At 43.5% G+C, this 21570-nt stretch overlaps 1 protein-coding gene across 1 annotated transcript in view; it reads left to right on the plus strand.

Moving 5' to 3' along the window:
* The first annotated feature begins 6957 nt into the window (after positions 1-6957).
* Positions 6958-21570, plus strand: part of TRHDE (thyrotropin releasing hormone degrading enzyme) — a 213700-nt gene continuing 199087 nt past the window's right edge. The window contains exons 1-2 of the mRNA XM_042872562.1: positions 6958-7775; positions 12434-12707. Of these exons, the coding sequence (XP_042728496.1) occupies positions 6958-7775; positions 12434-12707 (1092 nt within the window). The remainder of the gene's footprint in view (positions 7776-12433; positions 12708-21570) is intronic.

The following is a 21570-nucleotide window of genomic DNA, read 5'->3' on the forward strand; positions in this document are numbered from 1 at the left end:
AGGACACCTCTTCAGCATGAGCTCCATTTTCAAGGCTAGCCAGAAGAGAGCCACATCTCAGCATGCACCAAAGCGCTTTGTTGGAATCAATGATAAAAGCATGGCAGCTATAAGCATGTGCTGACCTGCTTCATGAAGCCTTTGTACAGAGAGCATTTGGGATCAATCAGAAATTTGGCTGAGGAAACTCCCAGTGATCCTGCAGAAGTCTGTTATTTCTTTAACAGCCCATTCCTCTTGAAGGACAGTTGCAAAGTGCATTCCCCTCAGTCGTTAAAGTTATTCACTTCTTCCAAAATTGTCTGTTTCGTACTTCTACAGGACATTTGGCAAGCCAAAGACCCCCATGACATTCTGAGTAGGAAAGTGAGGATCAGTGTGTGCATCCTCCCAGTAACCCTGAGAGCCTGTAATGGGCTATGGGTGGTGATGGAGGGGCTAAATGAATACATGTGTACTCACGCTGTGTCAGCTGGACACAGAAGATGATCTGAGGCAGGACATGGAAAAGTACAAGGAGGGTTCTTGCATGATGAGTGGGTTCTCAGCTTGGCTGAGTCAGGAGAGCATCTAACTTGGCCTCCATATTCTTTCCTTGTTAAATGGAAAATGGAATACTGAGAGAAACAAAAGACTTCAGCATGCTTATAATGTTTTACAAAGCACACTAAATACTGAGAGAAACAAGAGTTCAGCATGCTAATAATGCTTTACAAAACACACTCAACTGTTCGCACCTGATACCAGAAATCTGAACATGTATTGCAGAGTAAATGGACAAAGAACTTACCTACCTACCTACCTGTCAATCTATACATACTTCAGTGTTCTGAAATGTTTTAATTGAAACATACCCTTGGCTTGCCTTCTACCATGTTCCTTGTATTTTTCAGTGAAAGGTGCTGCACAAGCAGGTCAGATATGATCTAGGTGGGGAAATGTTCGTTCCTAAGTTAACATGGGATATCCACAGATCCTAGAGACTAAGGGGAATGCTTTTAAACTGAGACAGGGGAGATATTAGGTGGAAGTTTTCCCCTCAGTGAGTGGTGATATGCTGAAACAGGTTGCTGAAGGAGGTTGTGGATGCCCCATCCCTGGAGGCATTCAAGGCCAGGCTGGATGTGGCTCTGGGCAGCCTGGTCTGGTGACTGGTGACCCTGCACACAGCAGGGGGTTGAAACTGGATGATCATGTTGTCCTTTTCAACTCAGGCCATTCTATGATTCTATGATTCTTACTGTTAATTAATTTGAATTTACCAGCTGTAAGTGTAATGAATGAAAAAAATAAACACTTATTTCTATACTCTGTACCCTACTACTAGTAACATATCTTTATTGAATGGGTGAAACGGAAATGGGTCATAGTTGGAAAAAAAACAACTCTTCAAGAAGCTGTGTTTAAAACAGCGAAAAAACAAAATGAATTGAAATATATTTAACTAAAACTTGCTAGTGAAGAATGAGGACAGTTGTTTTCCATCTTAAATTGCTACTTAGATGAGGAAAAGGAAATGAATGGAAGAAAAAGAAGAATCAGTTGCTGAATAGACATGAGTAAATATGAAAACTGAACATCTGGGTAAAATAATGCATCTCAGCCATATAATACGAAAATTTAAAATAATATTCAATTCCCATACGGAAGTAGATATTTTTATCATAGAACTTAAGGTTAAAAACATTGGCTTTTAAGTAAAAAATATTTCAGGACTCAGTAGGATAGTACTGAATAGGATCAAAATGATTGAAAGAAAAAGAATTGCACAGAAGAGGATGGTGATGGTAATATGTCAAAGAACAAAGAGAAAGGGAAGCAGCAGGGGGTCACTGGGGCTGCTAGTGTGTGGTGCATGGTACATGGGCAACGCTTCATCAGTGCCTCCTCAGCCGTTCCTTCTCACTCAGGGGGCAACTGAAGTGCAAGAGCTGATGACAGGAAAAGGAGAGAGGAGGAGAGGGATTCAGGGATGCCTTGTTTGCCTTGTGGCAAACTCCCAGTTTCTCACGATACAGGGCTTTAGCCACAGCATAGTGCAGTTCTATGCTTTTTCCTTTTCTGTCTGTTCCTTTAGAAAGGGGAAAATAAAATGTTCCCAAGCTGAAGTTGTAACTAGTCATCTGGCCATCTCTAATTATAAACTAAAGATAAATTCTGCTTAATGCTACTGGATTCAAGTAAGCAAGGCTATTTAAACAGGTGGTGTGGGGAAGGCTAGGGTACAGCTGTGAAGGAACAGAGGAGAACAATAGAAGAAAAAGCTTGATTTCTTTGTGCATTTAAGCCAGAACAAACCATGTGTCGGCTTGTTTTACAACCCAGAATTTTGGCTCTTTAGGCTTTTAATTAGAACGTTTTTCTCTTAGCATTTTTCTTAGTGGCAATTTTTAAACAAACAGAAGTATATTCACAGGGCAATACAATACATTAAAGAAGCCAACTTGCTGAAAATGTCTTCTGGAAAAACATAAAGGATCCAGGAAGGAAGGAGCACTGTCCCAGTTTGCTCCTTTTGGTCCACTTGTTTGGCAGTGGTGCTTCTTTTGGGAAGAGTGAGTAACTTGCAAAGCCAGCAGATTGTAGACAGCCTGTTGTGCTTGGAAACAGCCATCTCCTAACTACCATTCAGTCCCAAAATACAGTAAGAAATCACTACCGCCTGGAATCTGGGTCTGTGGGAAGTGAGTAAGTAGTCCACAGTATTTCAGGAAATCACCTTATTGATGTGTTTTTGACCAACATGTTAGCAGTCTGCTTTGGCACTTAGACAGAAGGGAGGAAGAGCTGTGGATAGCCTCAACTTTGAAGTATGCAAGGAGAACCAAGCTATGACCACAGAAATGCCTGACTGAAGCTGAAAGGGTCAGTGGAACACTGACTACACTGACTGATGTGGGCTGACTCGGCCTTTTTCCCCTGAAATTCTTCCCTCTATATATTCCAGAGGGCAGTTTTTTCTGGACTTTGCACAGCATGACATTTTCTGAGACCATCTTTTTTTCTTTTTTTTTTTTTTTTTTTTTTTTTTTAAAGGGGGTTCAGTAAGATAAAATCTGTCAGTAAAGCTCTGATGTGCCCGGATGAATGAAGGATGGATCAACCAGGTAAAAAAAAAAACAGAAAAAGTTACGCAGCCTCTGAAAGCTATAACGTGCTGCTTCTCTCTTTGGAAAAACTGTACCCAGCTGCATGATATACAGTACGGTTCTCGTTTATAGGGCTTTTCTGCCCAGACTGTAAAGTAGCATTGTGAATACCGAGTGGTGTTTATGTGTGATCTTAACATAACATAAAACACATCTTTATTGGGAACCCTCATCAGATCTTTGCTGGCCATGGTATAAGCTGGTACAGAATTGGAAACTGCACTGTGTGAAGTTTATCCATGTTTCTCCTGATAATTATTTAGGGAGGGCCATCTCCGCAGCAATTTGGTTAAAGTAAGACATGCTCTTTTATTTTGTACGAGTACCTGAAACCCTCTTCTATAAGCTCATAAAATGCGATTGCATACAAGATGTTGATGGCCTAGGGGAAGTTCTGAACAACTGGGAGTCATTACCACGATTTTGCTGCAAAAATGATCCATGATCTGCTGTGTTTTCCAACACTTTTCTCAGAAAGACCAAAGGAACTGCAAGCTTCAGAGCACTACCCTGGAAATCCATGCGTGCACTTACAACTGTGCAGAAATGAAAAAACAAGAATCCTTCCCAAACGTGCACAAACTGTTTTGTAAGAGCTCAATGCATTTGTCATCTTCTGTAATGTCTCATCAGGATGGCTATACATAACAACCTGTACATGGAAGTGCTTGCAGAGAGCAGCATTTGAGAACAAATTAGTAAGTTAATACCTCCCTTGACCTGTATCTCATCAAGCTGAATTTTAGAAACCCGTCATTACTAATATGAAGGAGAGGTTAATCTGGTAATGTGCAGTTTTAGAGTGATAGATGAGTCGAAGCACTGGAGCTATTTAGCACAGCACCGTGTGGCACCTTCTCAGCATAAGTCTCCGGACTGACAAGGATCCCACGGGGCTGTGAACCTCTCGCCACTCTTTTTGAGTAATGGGACCAAAGTTGGAGGTGAATATAAGCAGCCTTAACTCTGCTCACCCATGTCTTGCTCCAGTATTTTGCGAGTGCTATTTTAACTTGGCTTAAAAGGAATTAGCCTTGTGGTTTCTTACTAGCATGCACCTTAAATCTTTTACACTCTCTCTGACACCAGCTCTTCAGTTTATAGACAGCTCTTGTCAAAGCAGAGCTGTGTGACTGAATCCCTCAGCTGGTGCTGGAAGATCTCAGCCCAGAGAGTTCTGTGCTTGTTATCTATACAGCAAGAAGGCCAGAGTGATGCTCCCATGCTGCCACAGGCAGCGTGGATCCCTCCTTACATCGGCAGAGCTGGCAAACAAGCACAGCCCCATTGCCAGGCACACAGCTCAGCAATTCACTGAGACAGCTTCACAAAACCCTTCCTCTGTGAGATTTGTAACTCTTCACTTGTATTTAATTAAAAAATATGATTAAAAATATTTATAAGTGACACTCACACTGTTCTGTTTCATTCTAGTCCGCTCCTACTCTTGAAGCACATCTTTGACTGTCTCCCTGATGGGAACAAACACAACTTAAAACCCATTGCAGAAAGCGATAGAGGGAAACACTGCCTTCTCTGCTCGTGCCTGATGCTGACAGCTGCATACAAAATCTCAGGCACTTCTTTTGTGCCCACTTTTAAAGAGTTTAATGAAACATACAGAAAGCGATATTTGAAAACCCGCAGCTTTGGATGTCAGTTTGTTTCTTTCTTTCTTTTTCCTTCTCCAAATCACATAAAAATAGTTTCCTGCCTTTCTGCCTCAAACTTCAGTCAACGAATCACAAAGGCTATCTGCAGATAATAACATATTTCTGTTCATCGGCCTGTTGTAACAGGTGGGCAGCTAAATAACAGCACAGTAACTGTGGCAGGTGCAATTTAAGGGGCAGTCTTGGCCCTCTTTGGACATGCAAACACCATTAGCAAAAGCATCAGAGCACTTACCATTAAGGCTACTTGAAACTATCAGCCTTTGTTAGACTGAGCTGCAGGATGAAACAAAGACTAAGATCCTTCTGGGGAGAGCGTCCTATGTTCTGTCCTGTTTTATACCGGTTTGAAGGTCCGTGAGTGATTATTCATATTCTGCAACTGCGTGCAAAGTCAGATAGCATTTCTAAAGGATGCAGGAGATTCGTAGAAGGCAGAGATCAGGCATCCCTTCAGAAGGGAAAATGAATACATCCCATTTCATCAAACCGTGCAGATTTGCTACACTTACGAAAGAAGCGTAGGACTTTGTTACTGCATTTTCCCCATGGAAAGTAAGGCCCTTATTCATCAAACTAACGTACTGTACTGAAGTACATCGTGTATTCCACAGGACTGAATGCTGTGGATAAACAGATAGGCAACTGCTCATGAGATCGGAGATAAAGAGATAAAAAAAAAAAAAAAAAAAAAGGCATGGAGATAGTTTTTGAAGCATGTGAGCAAAGTAAGGAGAACAGGAGCGATGCTTTCATACATCGATCTGGATCTCCACTTTGCAGATTAATTCTGCATTTTCACAATCCCTACCCGCAAAAGTTTGGGGGTGGGGGAGAACGTGGGAGAAGCGGACTCAGACCGAGGCTCTCCATGCTCCCGGCCGGGGTTAAGCCGCGTGGCGGTGCTCACCCCTGGCCGCGCTCACATAATACCCGAATGCTGCGGCTGTGAGCGGGGATGCGGCGCGGGTCGCGGGTGTGCAGGGCCGGGGGGGGAGGGTGGGAGCCGTCCTGGGGCCGCGGAGCGGCGACATGAGGCTCTCGGGAAGCGCCAGCCAGCTCTTAAGGGCTGATTCTTCTCGGCATATTAATCCCTTCGATATAAGTAGGATATTTATCCTTTATCTCGGCTCCATCCCCGCGTTCGGATGACAGCGCTATTGTCGTCCAAACGTGCGTTAGGTGGCTCTTTATTAAGTCTATATAAATACGACCCAGCACCGCGTTCAATATTTACGGGGCGAGCGCGCTCTCAAGCGCACGATCGCGGGGAACCCCAAGGCTCGGGGAAGGGGGAGGCTGTGGTCGCCCAGCGCATCGTCCTCCTCCCGCCTCGGCCGGGGCTCCCCCCGCCCGCAGCCCCCCCGGAGCCGCCGTGTCACCCGGCGGGACGCCTCCCCCGTCCCCGCGCCGCCCCCTCCTCCCGCCCCCGCCCGCTCCCCCGGGGCGCCGCCGTCACCGCCAGCAGCCGGAGCAGCCGCTGAGCCGAGGGGCGGCGGGGCTTGCCCGCCTCTCCCTCTTCCCATCCCTTCCCTTCCCTCAGCCTCTCCCCGGTGCCTATATATAGCTGCTTCTGCCCGAGCCAGCCGGGAGAGCGCTCTGTACCTGCAAGAGACAGAAAAGACAAAATAAGAGCGGAGCGGCGAGGAGCGACTCTCCAGGGCCGGAGGGAGGAAGAGGAGGCGGAGGCGCCGCCGTCCGGTGCCGCCGCCCCCGGTGCCGGCCGAGCCCCGCGGGGGCGGCCCTCCCGATCTCCCTTCCATCCCCCACCGCCCTCCCTGCGCGGCGGCGCGGGGCGCGCATGGCTCAGGCGCTGCCGGGGCCGGGCGCGGAGCCCGACCCCGGCCCCGGCGGCTCGGGCTGCGCGGGAAGGAGAGCTCCGTGCGAACGGCGGCGCTAGGGGGAGCTGCCCGGCATGTGCTGAAGTGCCCCGCAGCAGCCGCACAAGTTGACGGAGCGGCCGGACGGCGCGGAGAGCCCGCAGCCGCACCCCCGAGCCCGTCCCGTCACCCCGGCCGGGGCTGCGGGCGATGTGAGCGGCGCCGCCCGGGCTCCCCCGGCTCGCTGCCTCCCATGTCTTCGGGGCCCCCTCGGGGGGCGGCGGCCCCGCGGGAGGCAGAGGCGGCGCTGCCGTAATGGCCCTGGAGGAGAAGCGGGAGAAGCGGCCGCCCGTCACCCCCATGATGATCGAGGAGGAGGCAGCCCTGCGCAACGGCAGCCGTGGACTGCCACCGGGGCCCTGGGCCGAGGCGGCGGGGCCGCGACCCCGCACGACGGAGCGGCACATCGCCGTGCACAAGCGCCTGGTGCTGGGCTTCGCCGTCTCCATCCTGGCGCTGCTGGCCGTGACCATGGTGGCCGTGCTGCTCAGCGTCCGCTTCGAGGAGTGCGGCGCCGCCGCCGACGGACCCCCGCGGGCCGCCAACAACGGGAGCCTGCCGGGACTCGCGGCTGGGCAGCCCCGCGGCCGGGCCGAGCCGCGGGAGGAGACGCGGGGCGGGGAGGAGGCGGCGGAGCAGCAGCAACAGCAGGAGGAGGAGGAGGAGGAGGAGTGGCAGCGGCGACGGCAGCTGCCGCCCTGGGCCCGGCCACGGCTGCCGCGGCACCTACGACCGCTGCATTACAACCTGATGCTGAACGCCTTCATGGAGAACTTCACCTTCTGCGGGGAGGTGAACGTGCAGCTGGAGGTGCGCAACGCCAGCCGCTACATCGTGCTGCACGCCCACCGCATGCACATCGAGGCGGTGCGCGTGGCCGAGGACAAGCTGGCGGGCGCCGTGCGGGTGGCACGGTCCTTCCTCTACCCCCAGACCCAGGTCCTGGTCGTCGTCCTCAACCGCAGCTTGGAGGTGCAGCGGAGTTACAACCTCAAGATCATCTACAACGCGCTCATCGAGAACGAGCTGCTCGGCTTCTTCCGCAGCTCCTACGTCCTGCACGGCGAGCGCAGGTACGGCGGGAGGAGCCCGGCGGGCGGCACGCCTCAATCCGCGCCCCTCGGCGGCGGCCCGTGCACAACTTCGGGCGGCGCGGGGCGGTGCTGCGAGGCGGGGAGGCGCCGAGGGCCGGCGCTTGGAGGGGAGGAGCTGTCGGAGTTTCTGCGGCCGGGACGGGAGAGGGGCTAGGGCTGAGGGAAGGTGGTGGCGGCAGTTGGGGCTGAAGGGGTTTCTTCGCTCCCAAAGTGAACCTTTATCGGTCGGTGCGGCCGAGAGGGAGGCTGAAAATTAGCCAAAAAAAGTAAGTCAGTCAGGAAAAGAACGGTCGCCGGTTCAAATCCACAGCCCCTGCGTTAGAGCGTACTCTTGCGCAGTGTGGTTATTGGCAGTTTTCGCCAGTCTGATGTTGGAATTGCAAGTGGGATTGAAATTGCCTGAGCCGTTTGTCATTGCCACTGAAATAAAATGAAAATTTGGAAATGCACGGCTGTAGGAAAGGATGCAGATAAAACGCCTTTATCGCAGGGAAGTGAGCGAGTGGGGCAATCAGGCGTTTCTGCAGACCTGTGTAGAAATGGGCACGCAGTAAGACAAGGCTGCCGACAGCAGGGGGGATAATTCGCTTTACAAAGGCAGCAAGAAGTTGTTTAAGCAGTTACTGCTCCTGCCTGTCTAAGCTTCCTGTGGAAATAGTTGAGCTGCCTGGTAGCTGCTTCTGCTGTGACGTTTCTTCAAAGTTACTGTTCTGTGTTCTATGCCAGTGCTCCTGTTATGATTTGGGAGTTGGAAAAAAAGAGAAAAAAGTCTGTTTATTTTCATAGCCATCAGGAGAGTGTAAGGCACAGGAATGGTAAAATGCCCTTCCCACAACTTTCTGTATCACTTCTGAGAAACGAGGCATTTTGCTTTCAATGCACTCGAATATAGTTATATTCAGCATTATCCTTACTGTACGGTAGTATGGTGTTGAAATCAGTGGTGCTGGTTTTTCTTTGCACCAGCTCACGTGTTTATTTTGGTAAAATGCTGTTTTTTAAAATCTGCATCAGTTCAGGGTTACGGTTTCAGATGTGTACCATGAGCATTGTTTTTCCCCTTGAACTATCAAAAAGTTAAAGACTCCTTGAGATATAAAATAAGTAATACACATTCTAAACCACAAAACTTTTTCATTAGAAGTGCCCTCTTGCGATTTGCATTTTGATTAGTGGCCTGATTTTAATGTAACTCATGTAACCGTTTGTCGTCCTGAAATGTGGATGATTTCTGCTGTGACAGACAGCAAGGCTTCTCTTCTGCTCCCAGGGACCTTGATTTTCCAGCAGAATTTCAGCTTTCTGACGTCTTTATATTCGATTAAAATACAGAGACATTGCTGGAGGAGTAGTTGTTGTAAAAGGGTCTAAAACATCATTTTTCACTTTTGTGATACGTCAGGAGTGAGTAATGGGTTAACTGTGAAGCTTTCCAAGTGTAACAGTGCCTTCATTTCATAATTCTTTTGTTCATAAAGTTAGTCCATTTACTGTGGTCTTCATAGGTGAAAGCCATAAATTAGCCTAAAGTGTTCACAGTAGCATGAAGTACTTATTTTCTTACTGCAATCTGTGCTACTTTAATTGAAAGCTGAAATTCAAGTGATAAGCCACAAACTTATTCTTCGTTATGTGCTAGAATTCGCTGATTACTGAATCAACAGACATTTAATACACAGCTCCTGTAGAGTACCATAGTAATATGCACACATAATTTAAATGAACATCCACCTTGGGCATAAATGAAAAAGAGAAGAGAATCGTATATTATTCAGACAAAACAAACAGACATGTTCTTCCATCTTATCACTACTAAGATGTCAAAATAGATAGCTTGTTGAGGAAACACACGTCTTCCTTTAACAGATGAGGTGGAATTAAAATACCTGCAAATTACTGCTGTGGGGATGCTGAGCAGACAGGCTGCAAGGCTGTCATTCCCAGAAGTACAACTTTTGTGGTGATATACTTGGGAATCGGAGATAAAAATGTCAGTGCCCAGAGAAGGATCTAGAGGATGAATTACTCAACCTGCTCTTCATTTTTGGTATGGGGTAGAAGTTTTGCTTGTTGTTCTTCCTAACACTTAAGGGAATAGATAAGAATCACAGAATGGCCTGGGTTGAAAAGGACCACAGTGATCATCTAGTTCCAGCCCCCCTGCTGTGTGCAGAGTTGCCAGCCACTAGACAAGGCTGCCTAAAGCCACATCCAGTCTGGCCTTGAAGCACAGACTATTTTATTTTAAGCAGTTTAGCCTTTGGAAAGAAGTTTTAAACTTTCTGTTTGTTTTACTTTATGCCACAATAAGCAAATTGGTATTTGATAATAATGTGTGCGTTACAAACACCACTGTTACTGGTAGCTGGTGTATTTTTAGTATGGAATATTGACCATCCAGTGTTTGCCCAGTTACGTCTGTGTGGATGTTATCTATTCCTCTGTGTGAATACAGAGGATGCAGAGGTCACTTGTGAAGAGACTGTTTCAATGGCCTAACACCTAACAAGACTGCAGATAGGACCCTGAAAAAGTGGGAAAAATGCTCCCTTTTTTTTAGAGGGTAACAGCATATATACAGTATTCCCTATTTATGCATTTACGTGTATATCTGAGCTCATTAAAATTGTTAATTGCAGCTGAAAGTTCATCATTCTGGCTTTATGAATAACAGGCTGGTACAAGTTTCTGAGCTCACTTGAAGCTACTGTTGGTGTCTATAGCTCTTTAGCGTGTGCCTAGAATGCAGAATCAGGACCACTTGAAATACTTTGCATATAAATTAAGTTGCTTTGCTTCATTTAATTGGCTGATTTGGCTTTGTTGCACTAGTGCAAATCCACTGATAATAATGGAATTTTCCTGGATTAACACTGGAATACCTGGCATCAACTTTTTACCTTATACTGAACAACCTTATTCAGGAATATGATGTAACTAATCTGTATTTTATAGTGAAGCAAGACAAATGCAGTATAATGAATTCCTTTGGTGATGATTTGCCTAATAAAGCCTTTTGTTTTAGACAAAAAAAAAAGTACAATGGTAAAACCTTCAGTGGTGGGAAAAAAATCTTTCTTCTTTTTTTTTTTTTTCCTTTGAATAGATTTATGAAAGAGGTGATCGTTTCACTTAAAACCATATCTGGTTGTCTCGAGCATGGATGCTCTATAGCGAGATAAGTGCAACATTTCAAGAAGTTTTTCTTCATGAATTTTATAAAATAATGCTAGCAATATTTCTAAAACCCAAGAAGTTGTAGAAAAAAATAATTATCCTTAAAGGTTTCCTGATTATTTACTTATATTTCCCCCTCAGGGTTTGAGAGCATCAGATGTTACAGAATACAGAATATGATACCATTGTTTGTACTGTAGAGTAATGCTCGTGGACTGATGAATAATGAGTGCCACCACTTTCATTTTATCAAACGTATCCACCTGCTCTCTTCCTCCAGAGGAGTAACAGATGATTATTCGACCTCTAAAATTGTGGCAAATGTTTACCAGCTATCTAAAATTGCATGGTGATTTCCACTGATGAAATCTTAAAAATTGAGACATGATTCAATACTTCTCCAAAAGCCTTCATATTTGGTTATGTAGTTTAGCTGTAGTCATTTTCTTGCCCTCTGTGCTTCAGAGAATATTCCTATTGAACACTGCAGTTCAGCCTTTTAAATGCAGCTCCTTTCTGCATAGTGATCATCATATGTGGGGTTTTGTCTGAATGGTGTAAGTTTGGAGAAAGTCTCTACTTGCAAAGGTTCCTTTTCAGTATCTGCATTAACATCTGCTTAGTTCCAAAGAAAATGATCACTGTTATTAATAATAATTGTTAGTATAATGAAATTAAACTATTGAGCTTTCCCATTTTATACAGTGGCTTGGTGTCTTCAGAAATCTTTGAGTATTTTGCCGTGTGAACTGATACGTATTTGTTCTCAATAAAATATACCACATAAGAAAGGCACCTTTGAAAAAAGGTAAACTACTCCATGCTTGTGTAATTATTTGGTTGTATTTGTGATTTTGCAAAGATCCCTGAATATATATAATTTTTTTTGTGACTATATGCAGTGGCAATACTGCTGTGTTTTAGCACAGCATGTCTGAGACCTGTCCACTTGCAGAGAAGTAATCAGCAGTGGAAAACAACAACCCCTCTGAGTACAGTGTGTGGGTGTAAGTTCTAATGTCCAAAGAAAGGCAGTGTGTGCTGTCAGTATCTCAGAGCAGAGTGAGCTCCCCAAAGGCTACTAAATCCTGGCTTTAACTGAGGCCGTGCTTGCTTATGACCGATATTGGCAAACTTTTTTTCACATACAGAACAAAACTTCTGTGAGATCCTGAAGTCTGATAGAAGGGGATTATTTAACCTCAGCGTGATGCCAGCAAATTTGTACAAAATTTATAGGCCATTACTTTATATTGATTGTGTTACAGTACAGGTAGTAAGAATTCACATCAAGAAAGGCCACAATGATAAAGCAGTGATCAGTGCTGTATACTTGTACTGTTACATTTGTTGTTGTTAAACCACAATAGTCAAGCAATGTCTGATTTACTATGCCCATGAATAGAGTGCTGGTCACAGACAGTAACTGCCGCGATGTCTTTTGTTTGCTTCTGTTCCAGGTTTCTTGGTGTTACGCAGTTCTCTCCTACTCATGCCAGAAAAGCCTTTCCTTGCTTTGATGAGCCCATCTACAAGGCCACTTTCAAAATCAGCATCAAGCATCAGGCAACTTATATATCTTTGTCCAACATGCCAGTTGAAACATCTGTTTTTGAAGAAGATGGGTGGGTTACAGATCACTTTTCACAAACCCCTCTGATGTCCACATATTACCTGGCTTGGGCAGTGTGCAATTTTACATACCGGGAAACCATCACCAAGAGTGGAGTCGTTGTAAGTATTTCTGATGTTGTACCACACACGTTTTGCGACTTTGAAAATCTCTTTTTTTTGCAAGGGATCATAACATCAAGTACTTAAAGAGTTTCTTGCTTAGCATTCCTAAAATTTGCCAGTTCATTCAATGTTAGTGTGCATTGTTTGGAGCATTTTCTAAAAGTTTACCTGATTTTTTTTTTTTATTATTATTATTTTTTTTCTCCCTGTATGGGAACTGCTGAGTCACGGCCTGAACCTCTGATTGATCACCTGAGGTGAGCCATGAGTCAGCCAGAGGAGCACAGCTGAAGGCAATTCACCTGTGCTGCTGGAAGGGGTGGAGCCAGGCTGCACCCCTCCTAGACCTATTGAAGAGCTGGCTACCAGAGGGGAAGGATCTTGTCTGGAGATCACCTCTCTTGGTGTTTTGTGGGTGAGCCCAGCGTAAGGGTAAGCCTTCCATTTATTCTCTTTTGTTTTCATAGTCTACTTCGCCTAACTCTCTTGTTTATTTTGTGGCTGTAATGTCTTGATATCCATTGATTATACACTCCCTAATGCTTTTTTTAATTGTTAAGTTTACTAAGTTTTGTTGTCTGATGAAATTTTAAACTTTCAGGTATCATTTTCAATTTACTTTTATTTCCTTAGTATGTTTTCTCTTGCTTCAATACCAATGTTAGTGGTACAGTAATATGGAAGGGTTGTTAGTCTCCTTTTAATATTGACGTTCCCGTGGTGTGCTGTGTGCTAGCTTGAGAGGCTGCTTAAGTATTTTATCTCAGAACTTGTTTAGAAGCAGAACTTTATGTTCTATCAGCTTCATGAAGCGTAGTTCCATGTTGGTGGAAGCACTGACTTTCTGGAGCTGTTGTTTCCAAATTCAGCATGATTCCAGTTATGCTGTGGAGGGAGGGAAAAAAAAAAAAAAAAAAAAGGGAAATCCTTTATTTATATCAGTTTTGTTTTTGTTTACAAATATCAAGCACAGAACTGTATAACAAGCTAAAACATACATGAGAAATGCTGTCAGCTTAATAGAATATTTCACAGTGCTGTCATCTTGATTTTTCAGGTGTATGTTCAGAGAAACACTTCCTTTTTAGTTTCTGTGAATAACAAAATTGATCTACTTTTGGAAGCTGAGGGCTAGGCTGGAGTTCTAGCTTTGTGCCCGAGCAAAGTGTATTTTTACTTTTATGCTTCTACAAATGCTCAATTACTTGTGCTGTAGTTTGGTGCCATAAAGAAGAACTGCCTGCCTCCTTACTGTTGTTGATCGGGACATGGAATGTATCCGTAATCACTTTCAGCAAGTCTGAGCTTTGAGCTGCTGCAGAGGGAGCTGATCTCACCTCCTCTCAGCCAGAAGTTTTCTTTACTTTCTTGTGCCAGTGCTCACCTCTGCACAGCCTGATGCAGTTCTGAGAACTGACCTGAAAAGATAAATGAAAATGTGTGAATGCGTTTTCAGGCAGATCAGTTCTTTGATCCATCTTCTTGTGTGACTGCCTGAGATCTAGGATTCAAGGCTGTGGTAAGATGAAGGAGTTTAGACCCAGCCCTCTTTGTTGGTGGCTTTCACTTGGGTCATACTGAAATCATGAGGAAATCAGCATCTGAGATTATTTTGTCTGAGTAATGTAATGATGTTGGAAATTCAGAGCCTGTACTTGCAGTTCCACTGGTTGCCTGTGATGGCTGCACTGCTTGTGTAGCTCAATGTTACTGAAAGAGGAAGGCTCCTAGCTCTGCTTCTTCAGGCTGGGACCAGCTGCTCCTCCCTGTGCAACAGCTCTGTGCTAGCTGAGCCATTAGTTGAGTTGATTTCACTTACAAGCTTGAAAAAATGAAACTTCTCTCTCTCTCCATTTTTTTTCTTCTTCTTTTTTAGTAAGGATATTTCTCTGTCAGTTCAGTGAGTTAATTTAGAAAAAGATTGCATATGTGCCCGTGCAAAAAAAAATGTAAGAAGGGAGAATGGTGGAGCTGATGCCTGCTTCTTAGTGCTGCTACCTTCAGATTGATTGTAGAAGAAGCATTGCTCTTGGGATGGGTAATTGGTTGCCTCAGGCTGTTGTAATAGTTGCAAGACTGACCTAAGTAGAACGGGCTGAGATTTCAGGCCATTTCTTTCTCCTTATCAATCAGTACTGAAACAGACTTCTGTCCAGGTTGGAGTTGATGATCTTCATTGTAATCCTTCCTGGTGAAGGATTTGGTCTTAAGCTCAGAACAATGTCATATTTTTCTGCTTCAGAAAACAGCAGTTACTTGTGTTTCTCCTGTAACTCCTCTAAGATGGAAGTTTTTGATATATGCTGTCTTATGTTCCTTGTTCTCTAATACAATGTATTATTTGCAAGTTCAGCATGCATAATACTACTGTATTATCTCTGACATGTCCTCTACACATCTTTAAGGAAAAAAAAAACAGTTGTAAGCTGTTCAATTTTCAGCATCACGTAAACAAATATGTGCAATGTGAAGAATGAGCTTCAGGACCATCAGTTTGAAAGATACATCCTATTTCCTCTTTATTTTCTTATGGTGTTCACAGCTCATAACTCGTAAGCTTCTGCTACTTGAGCATGTATAATATCTTGAAGACAGAAGCATACTCATGTGATATAGACACTAACTATTGCTTTCTGCTGGTCTCAAAGACAGCATCCAAGTATTTATTTCATGATGGCTGCAGTGGTCTTAGTTATGTTTGAGTCTCTTGCTCAGCAAATTTAGGACACGTTTACTCCACGACCTTGAGCGTACCACCGCACAGAACTTCATCAGCAGTTGCTGCAAATTAGTAGGCAGTTTTTGGCAAAGACATGAAAACTAGAAGCCTGTATAGATTGAGATAATCTCGTATCCTATAAGATTGCTCAGATTTGTTGAAAGAATACCTTGTGTTAACATATGGTGAACAGCTTAGAGCTGGCTTTGTTGATATGAATTGCTGAGGTAAGCCATCACTTTGTGGCTTTTATACTGTAACCCCAGGTGTCTGTGTCTATTATCTGGGTAAATTTTTGAAATTTGACCTCCTGGTGCAGGCAAGTCTAAACTTCTTGGTTCCCTCTGAAGCTGTTTGGGCACTAAAATTTACTTGTTCCTGTATTCTTGGCAAGTGAACATAAATATGTGATGAAACAAAGTTAGCTTCTAAAAATAAATGAATGTTCAAGAAAATTTAACCAACCTCTGTGATGAAACATTTTGATGTGTATTGATTGAATGGTCATAGCTGCAGGATTGTGGTCAATAGCTCTATGTCCAGGTGGAGGATAGTCATGAATGGTGTCCCCCAGACACACTGCATGACCTGTGCTCTTCAACATCTTTATCAAAAGCATAGACAGTGGAATCAAGTGCACCCTCAGCAAATTTGATAATGACACCAAGCAGAGGGGTGCGGCTGACACAACAGAAGGAAAGGCCGTCATCTAGACAGACCTGGACAGGCTCAAAAGTTAATAATAAATAAAGTTTAACAAGACCAAACGTAAGGTGTTGCACTAGGGTCTGGGCAATTCCAGATGTGAGTACAGACTGGGAGAAGAAGACACGGAGAGCATCCCTGCAGAGAAGATCTTATGGGTCTTGATGGACAAAAAGCTGGACATGAGCCAGCAGTGTGCTCTTGCAGCCTGGGAGGCCAACAGTATCCTAGGATGCATCGAAAGAGGGGTGGCCAGCAAGGTGAGGGAGGTGATTGTCCTACTCTGCTCTGACCTTCTGAAGTCCCAGCTGGAATGCTGCATTTAGGTCTGGCACCGAAGGCGCAGTAAGAATGCGGAGCTATTGGAGCAGGTCCAGAGAAGGCCACAGAGATAATCAAGTGACTGGAGTACCTCTCCTATGAAGAGAGGTTGAAGGATTTGGACTTATATTTAACTTGAAGAAGAGAAAGCTTTGGAGAGATACCATTTCAGCCTTCCAGTAGCTGTAAGGAGTTTACAGGCAGGAGAAGGACAACTTTTTAACGTGATCTGATAGTGATAGGGCAAGGGGGAATGACTTTAAACTGAAAGAGGGGAGATTTAGGTTAGATGTTAGGAATAAATTTTTTATTCAGAAGGTAGTGAAGCGCTAGAACAGATTGCTCTGAGAGCTTCTGGATGCTCACATTCCTGGAGGTGTTCAAGGCCATGTTGGACAGAATCCTGGACAGCCTGATCTAGAGGTTGGCAATCCTGACTATGGCAGGGGGATTAGAACTAGATGGAGAGGTACCCTCCAATCTATATCACTCTACGATTAAGGGGCCTTTCTTCTATTAATGGGATGTATATTATTTTATAGAACTCTGAAAGACTGCAGCTTGTGTGTATTTTTGTTTTTTGCACTTTCACAAATTTGATTTTGGTTCACAGACTGTTTAGAGGGGCTCAGGGAAAGTATCCTTTCAGATTTTGACAGTACTCTAATGCTTAAAATCTGCTCTCTCTCCTGGGTGACCACTCTTAGTAAACTGCTGTGGTCAAGGGTGGATAAACTTTCTAAGGAGTAAACAAAACAGTGAGTTTAAAAGCAGGTTTGTTCTTAAAAAAGATTAACTTCTGGCTGTTCAGTTTTTCTCAAAGAATGGCATTGACCTCAAAATTAATTTTAATCCATGCATGACATTCAAATACATACCAAGTTAAAAGTAGAAACTGACTTGGAAAACTGAGCTAGCCAATCAAATAATAATATTGATATATCCCATATTATTCTTGCAGACATGGAGACTTATATTTCATGCTCTACTATTAATTTGAAAGAGGAATTAAGTAGTGCTTTTGTAGGAGCACAGTTCAGTGGCTGTGAATCATTCCCATAACTCTTTAGTCTGTATGGGTCTGATCACAATCCCTTCCAGAGCAGGTAATTTAAAAGCAGAATTGCCTTCTTATGTGCGTTACAAGACTATAATTTGTTGCTCAGATTCATCTGGGATTACAGGGGATGATTCAAATCGTTGGAACTGCCTTTGTGTTTGAGCACAGCTTGACTCCTGTAGAAGAGACTGTGGTGTATGTACCTGTGCTGCTGTGGACTAAGAAGCAGAGCAGTTCTACCAGGATGCTCCCTAAGGTAATCTTATGTTGAGGGAGCAGGAATATCCTTACGAGCAGGTTTAGCTGATCTCTGATGGCTCTGTACTGCACTGCAGCTGTGCCAGCTGTAGTCAGTGAAACTCGTGGAATCTGTGTATTGTTACTTTTGCACAGTAAAATAATCCCAAGGAATTCGCATACCTTCACATGATTGCTAGCTTTTACTCATATACTGTGTTTCCTTATCATACCTCAGACGTATGTTCTTTGTCAGTAATTTTTAAAAGCAATATATTGCTGGCTGTATTGTAACATCTGTCACACTGCCTCTGTCTCTTTCCTTCTCTGTTGTCTCTATTTGTCTTTCCCATTCATCAGGCCTTTGCCTCATTTTTCCCCTATCTGGATTGGTATTTACTCTACTTCATGTTTAGCAGTGCTTCTATTCTTCAAACCCTCTGTTTCTCATTGTTCCTTTGTCAGGTGGACATGGAAACTTACTATCTCCTTCACCTCTCTCTCAGGTTATTTTTCTTCCTTGCTTTTCTTCTCTACTTATTCTTTCAGTTAGTAGAAGGAGTGAACGCTCAGGGACAAAGTCTATCAATGGAGATGAATGCATTGCTGGGAAGAGATGTTTCAGGGAGATTCGTCTTCTATCATTCTCTCAGTGTGGATGGGATGTGGAGATAACTACAGAAATGAAGAAACAACTTGCAGCTTTAAAGTGTATCAAGTGTATCTCTTGTCAGAGCAAATATCTGCTAGAAAGGAAAAGTATGTGGAAAGGAGTGGTTTCAGGAAAAGATCTGGGTGAACAGGTTAGAAGAATGTTGCAGGTAGTGCTGGAGGTGGTGAGAATGAGGAATAGTAGTAGAAAGCGGCTAGCTGAAAATGTGGTGATGAATGGGAGGAAGAATGTTGATGGAGGACAGTGCTGTAAGAATTTTGTGTGGTTTCTCTTTGACTACTCCTGCTCCTGTTCCAAAATGGTGGCAGTGTGGGTTTGGCAGCAGGATTGGCAGCATGTGGGGCAACCCAGAGGTTGGTCATCTGTGCGGGACAAGACCTTCAGTGGGTATCTGAATCCATACACAATACATCTTTAGGAAAGCTATAGTGCTGGGTTGATCTTGGTTTTATTTTTATTAAACATTACTGCACAGTCATTAGGGCTGAGTATTTTGTCATGATATTGAGAAAGACCTTGAGGCTAAGAAAGATCTTATGAGAAGAGTTATACCAGAATAAGGGCAACTGTTATTGCACTGATGTTATTTTGTTATTACTTTTTCTAAGACATAATCAGAGATCACAAGCTCCAGGTTACTACAGATCTTAATTCTGTACTTTTGTGTAGCTTAGTCTTATCCTGGCCAGTGGAAAGGAGCTGTGAAAAATTTGGCTAAAGGAAAATAAGATAATTACTGCTTCCATAGTGCTAACTAGCTTTCAGAGAACCTGAATCAATGTCTCTGCACTGAATTCTGTAAGGATTGTGTTTGGGGGACTCTCTCGATTTGGCTTGGCATCACTCAAATACAGAGAGATCTTAAAATGGGATCAGTGCACTGATAGTCACTTGGTTCTGCTGATGTAAAAAGTCATTTTTACCTGGGAAGGGTTAGCGAATGGAGTTGCATCAGTAGATATAGGTCACAGTCAGCCAGCATCACACGAGGATTGTTAGTTTAGGTTCAGCTCCACATGACATAACTCTGTACTCACGCTTGTGTTAGGAGGATTGGAATCACAGTCACGCTTCTGACCATTCATGAGATGCTGGAGAGCTAGGCTGGGCATTTCCTTATCTGCAGTGCAGTTTGCCTGCAGTCTGGGCGATCAGTCTGGTAAGACCGGAGAGCTGACTTTCATTAATAGTCGGAAAAAAATAGGAAAATCAGGTTGAACAACTATTCAGAATAACTTTCTCCCCAGCGGATTCTGTCATTTGTTAGATGCTAAAAAAAACCCCCATCAGTTCTCTCAAAATAAATTCACGCTTATTGTACATCCTAGCCTGTAGATTTCAGCAGATTATTCTGCATTTGAAAAATGTATTAATGCCTGTATATAATAGCAGTAATGACCTCAAGACCAGGCATTTTCTGTCAGTTAATGACTGCCTGGGTTAAAGGCCTGAGGCTTTGCCTTAGGCCCTCTCTTCTGCTGCTGGTTATTAACTACCAGCAAATAGTCTCTCCTTCAGTTATTATTTATTAATCAGTATTGATGCAATTATACACCAGATAGTTCTTTGTGAATGAGCAAATTGGTTACAGCAGACTAATTTAGCTATCAAAAATAGAATTGGTTCTCAATTACATTTAAGTTTTCTTTCTCTGCAGCCTGAGTTTTGCCTGGCTTCAGAGTTGAGCCTTATTTTCTGAACCTACCTATGTGTAAGAAGTAACTTTTGTTAGCCCATCACTCACCACTGGGAGGCCACACATGTATCTGATAAACAGATAGCAGCTAATGCAGAGAGCACTGGACATATTTCTAAAGCCTGACGCTGACTCTCAGTGTTTAATCTTTGTATGCCCTGAAATGCTGATGTGATAGTGATATCATGATACTCATTCATTTTTTTTTTTTTGTCATTACTAATATCCTACCCTTGTATCCCTCAAATAGCTTTCATCAACAGGTTCAAAAAAAAAAAAAAAAGTAAAGCATGTCACAAAAAATGTGTTTGGAGGTAGGAGTCTTGAGCTAGAAAAACACACAGATATGAACAGATTCTTTGTGCTCTCTTTTGCTTGTTTGAAATTTTCTCTGTAATAACATCAGTAAAGGTTAGTTCTGCACATGCTTTTCTACTCAGTTCAGTGCTTATTACTGTGAATTGTTTTAGTTAGTTGGGAAGCTCTAGTACAATAGGAATCCACAGAAACTGTAGCCTTTCCAGGTTCATCACATCAATATTTGTTTGCCTATTCTCCTTGCATATTGAAAATGACTTTGGTTTATTAATTTTTAAATACTGTAGCTACAAAATATGCCACAAACAAACAAAAACCTATGTAATCAGCATCTGTGCCAGGCAATCTGTTAAAAACATAAATTGCAAACTTGCAGTCCATTGTTATTGATTTCTGTTTAGTTTGCAAGTCGAATGCCCTAGGAAAATACTGTGTGTGTGTGTATATATATATACACATATATATATGTATATATAGTGCTTACTGCTTTAAAAAAAAAAAAAAAAAACAACTCTTGGTCAGCACAAGCAGGAGAAGCAAGGAGATAGAGGAGGAAAGACCTTCTCTTTTCATGTCCTAATGAGCATATGCTTGGTAGCATGTACTGTGTGAAGCCTGAGCACTCTAGCTGTTGTTTGCTCTGTATGAGTTTTTTCCATGTCTCCTTATGCCTCTTATATTCTGCTGTCATATCTGACTTCATTAACTTATTCATTAAGGTCTCTGTTCTTGTCATCAGCATGAATTCTTCTGACATCCATCAAAGCAGTAAGACTGTTAGCGTGTTGTTCTAAGAGTCATACTCTTTCTGGAGATGCAAAAATGAAGGTCCAAATAATCTGTAGGATCTCACTGCAGGATGGCATAAAGGTGCATGCATTCCAGCTTCAGCCTGAGCATGTGTCAGTCAAGCCAATGTTATCCTGTATACTCACCATAGTAGCTGTTCTCTGGAGTGAAAATGGATTACTGAGGCAGGTGTCGTAGTTGACATCTTGTTGAGTGACATATACAGCATTTGTGAAGGAGGAGAGTGATGTGTACTTTTATTTATTTATAGACCAGACTCTCCTCCAGGGTTTAGCTAAGTTTTAAATGTATTTTTTTCATATAAAAACCAGGAATTTAGCC

This window comes from Lagopus leucura, unplaced genomic scaffold (genome assembly GCF_019238085.1).
Source record: "Lagopus leucura isolate 7727_CA_CO unplaced genomic scaffold, USGS_WTPT01 Super-Scaffold_100008, whole genome shotgun sequence".
Classification (NCBI taxonomy): Eukaryota; Metazoa; Chordata; class Aves; order Galliformes; family Phasianidae; genus Lagopus; species Lagopus leucura.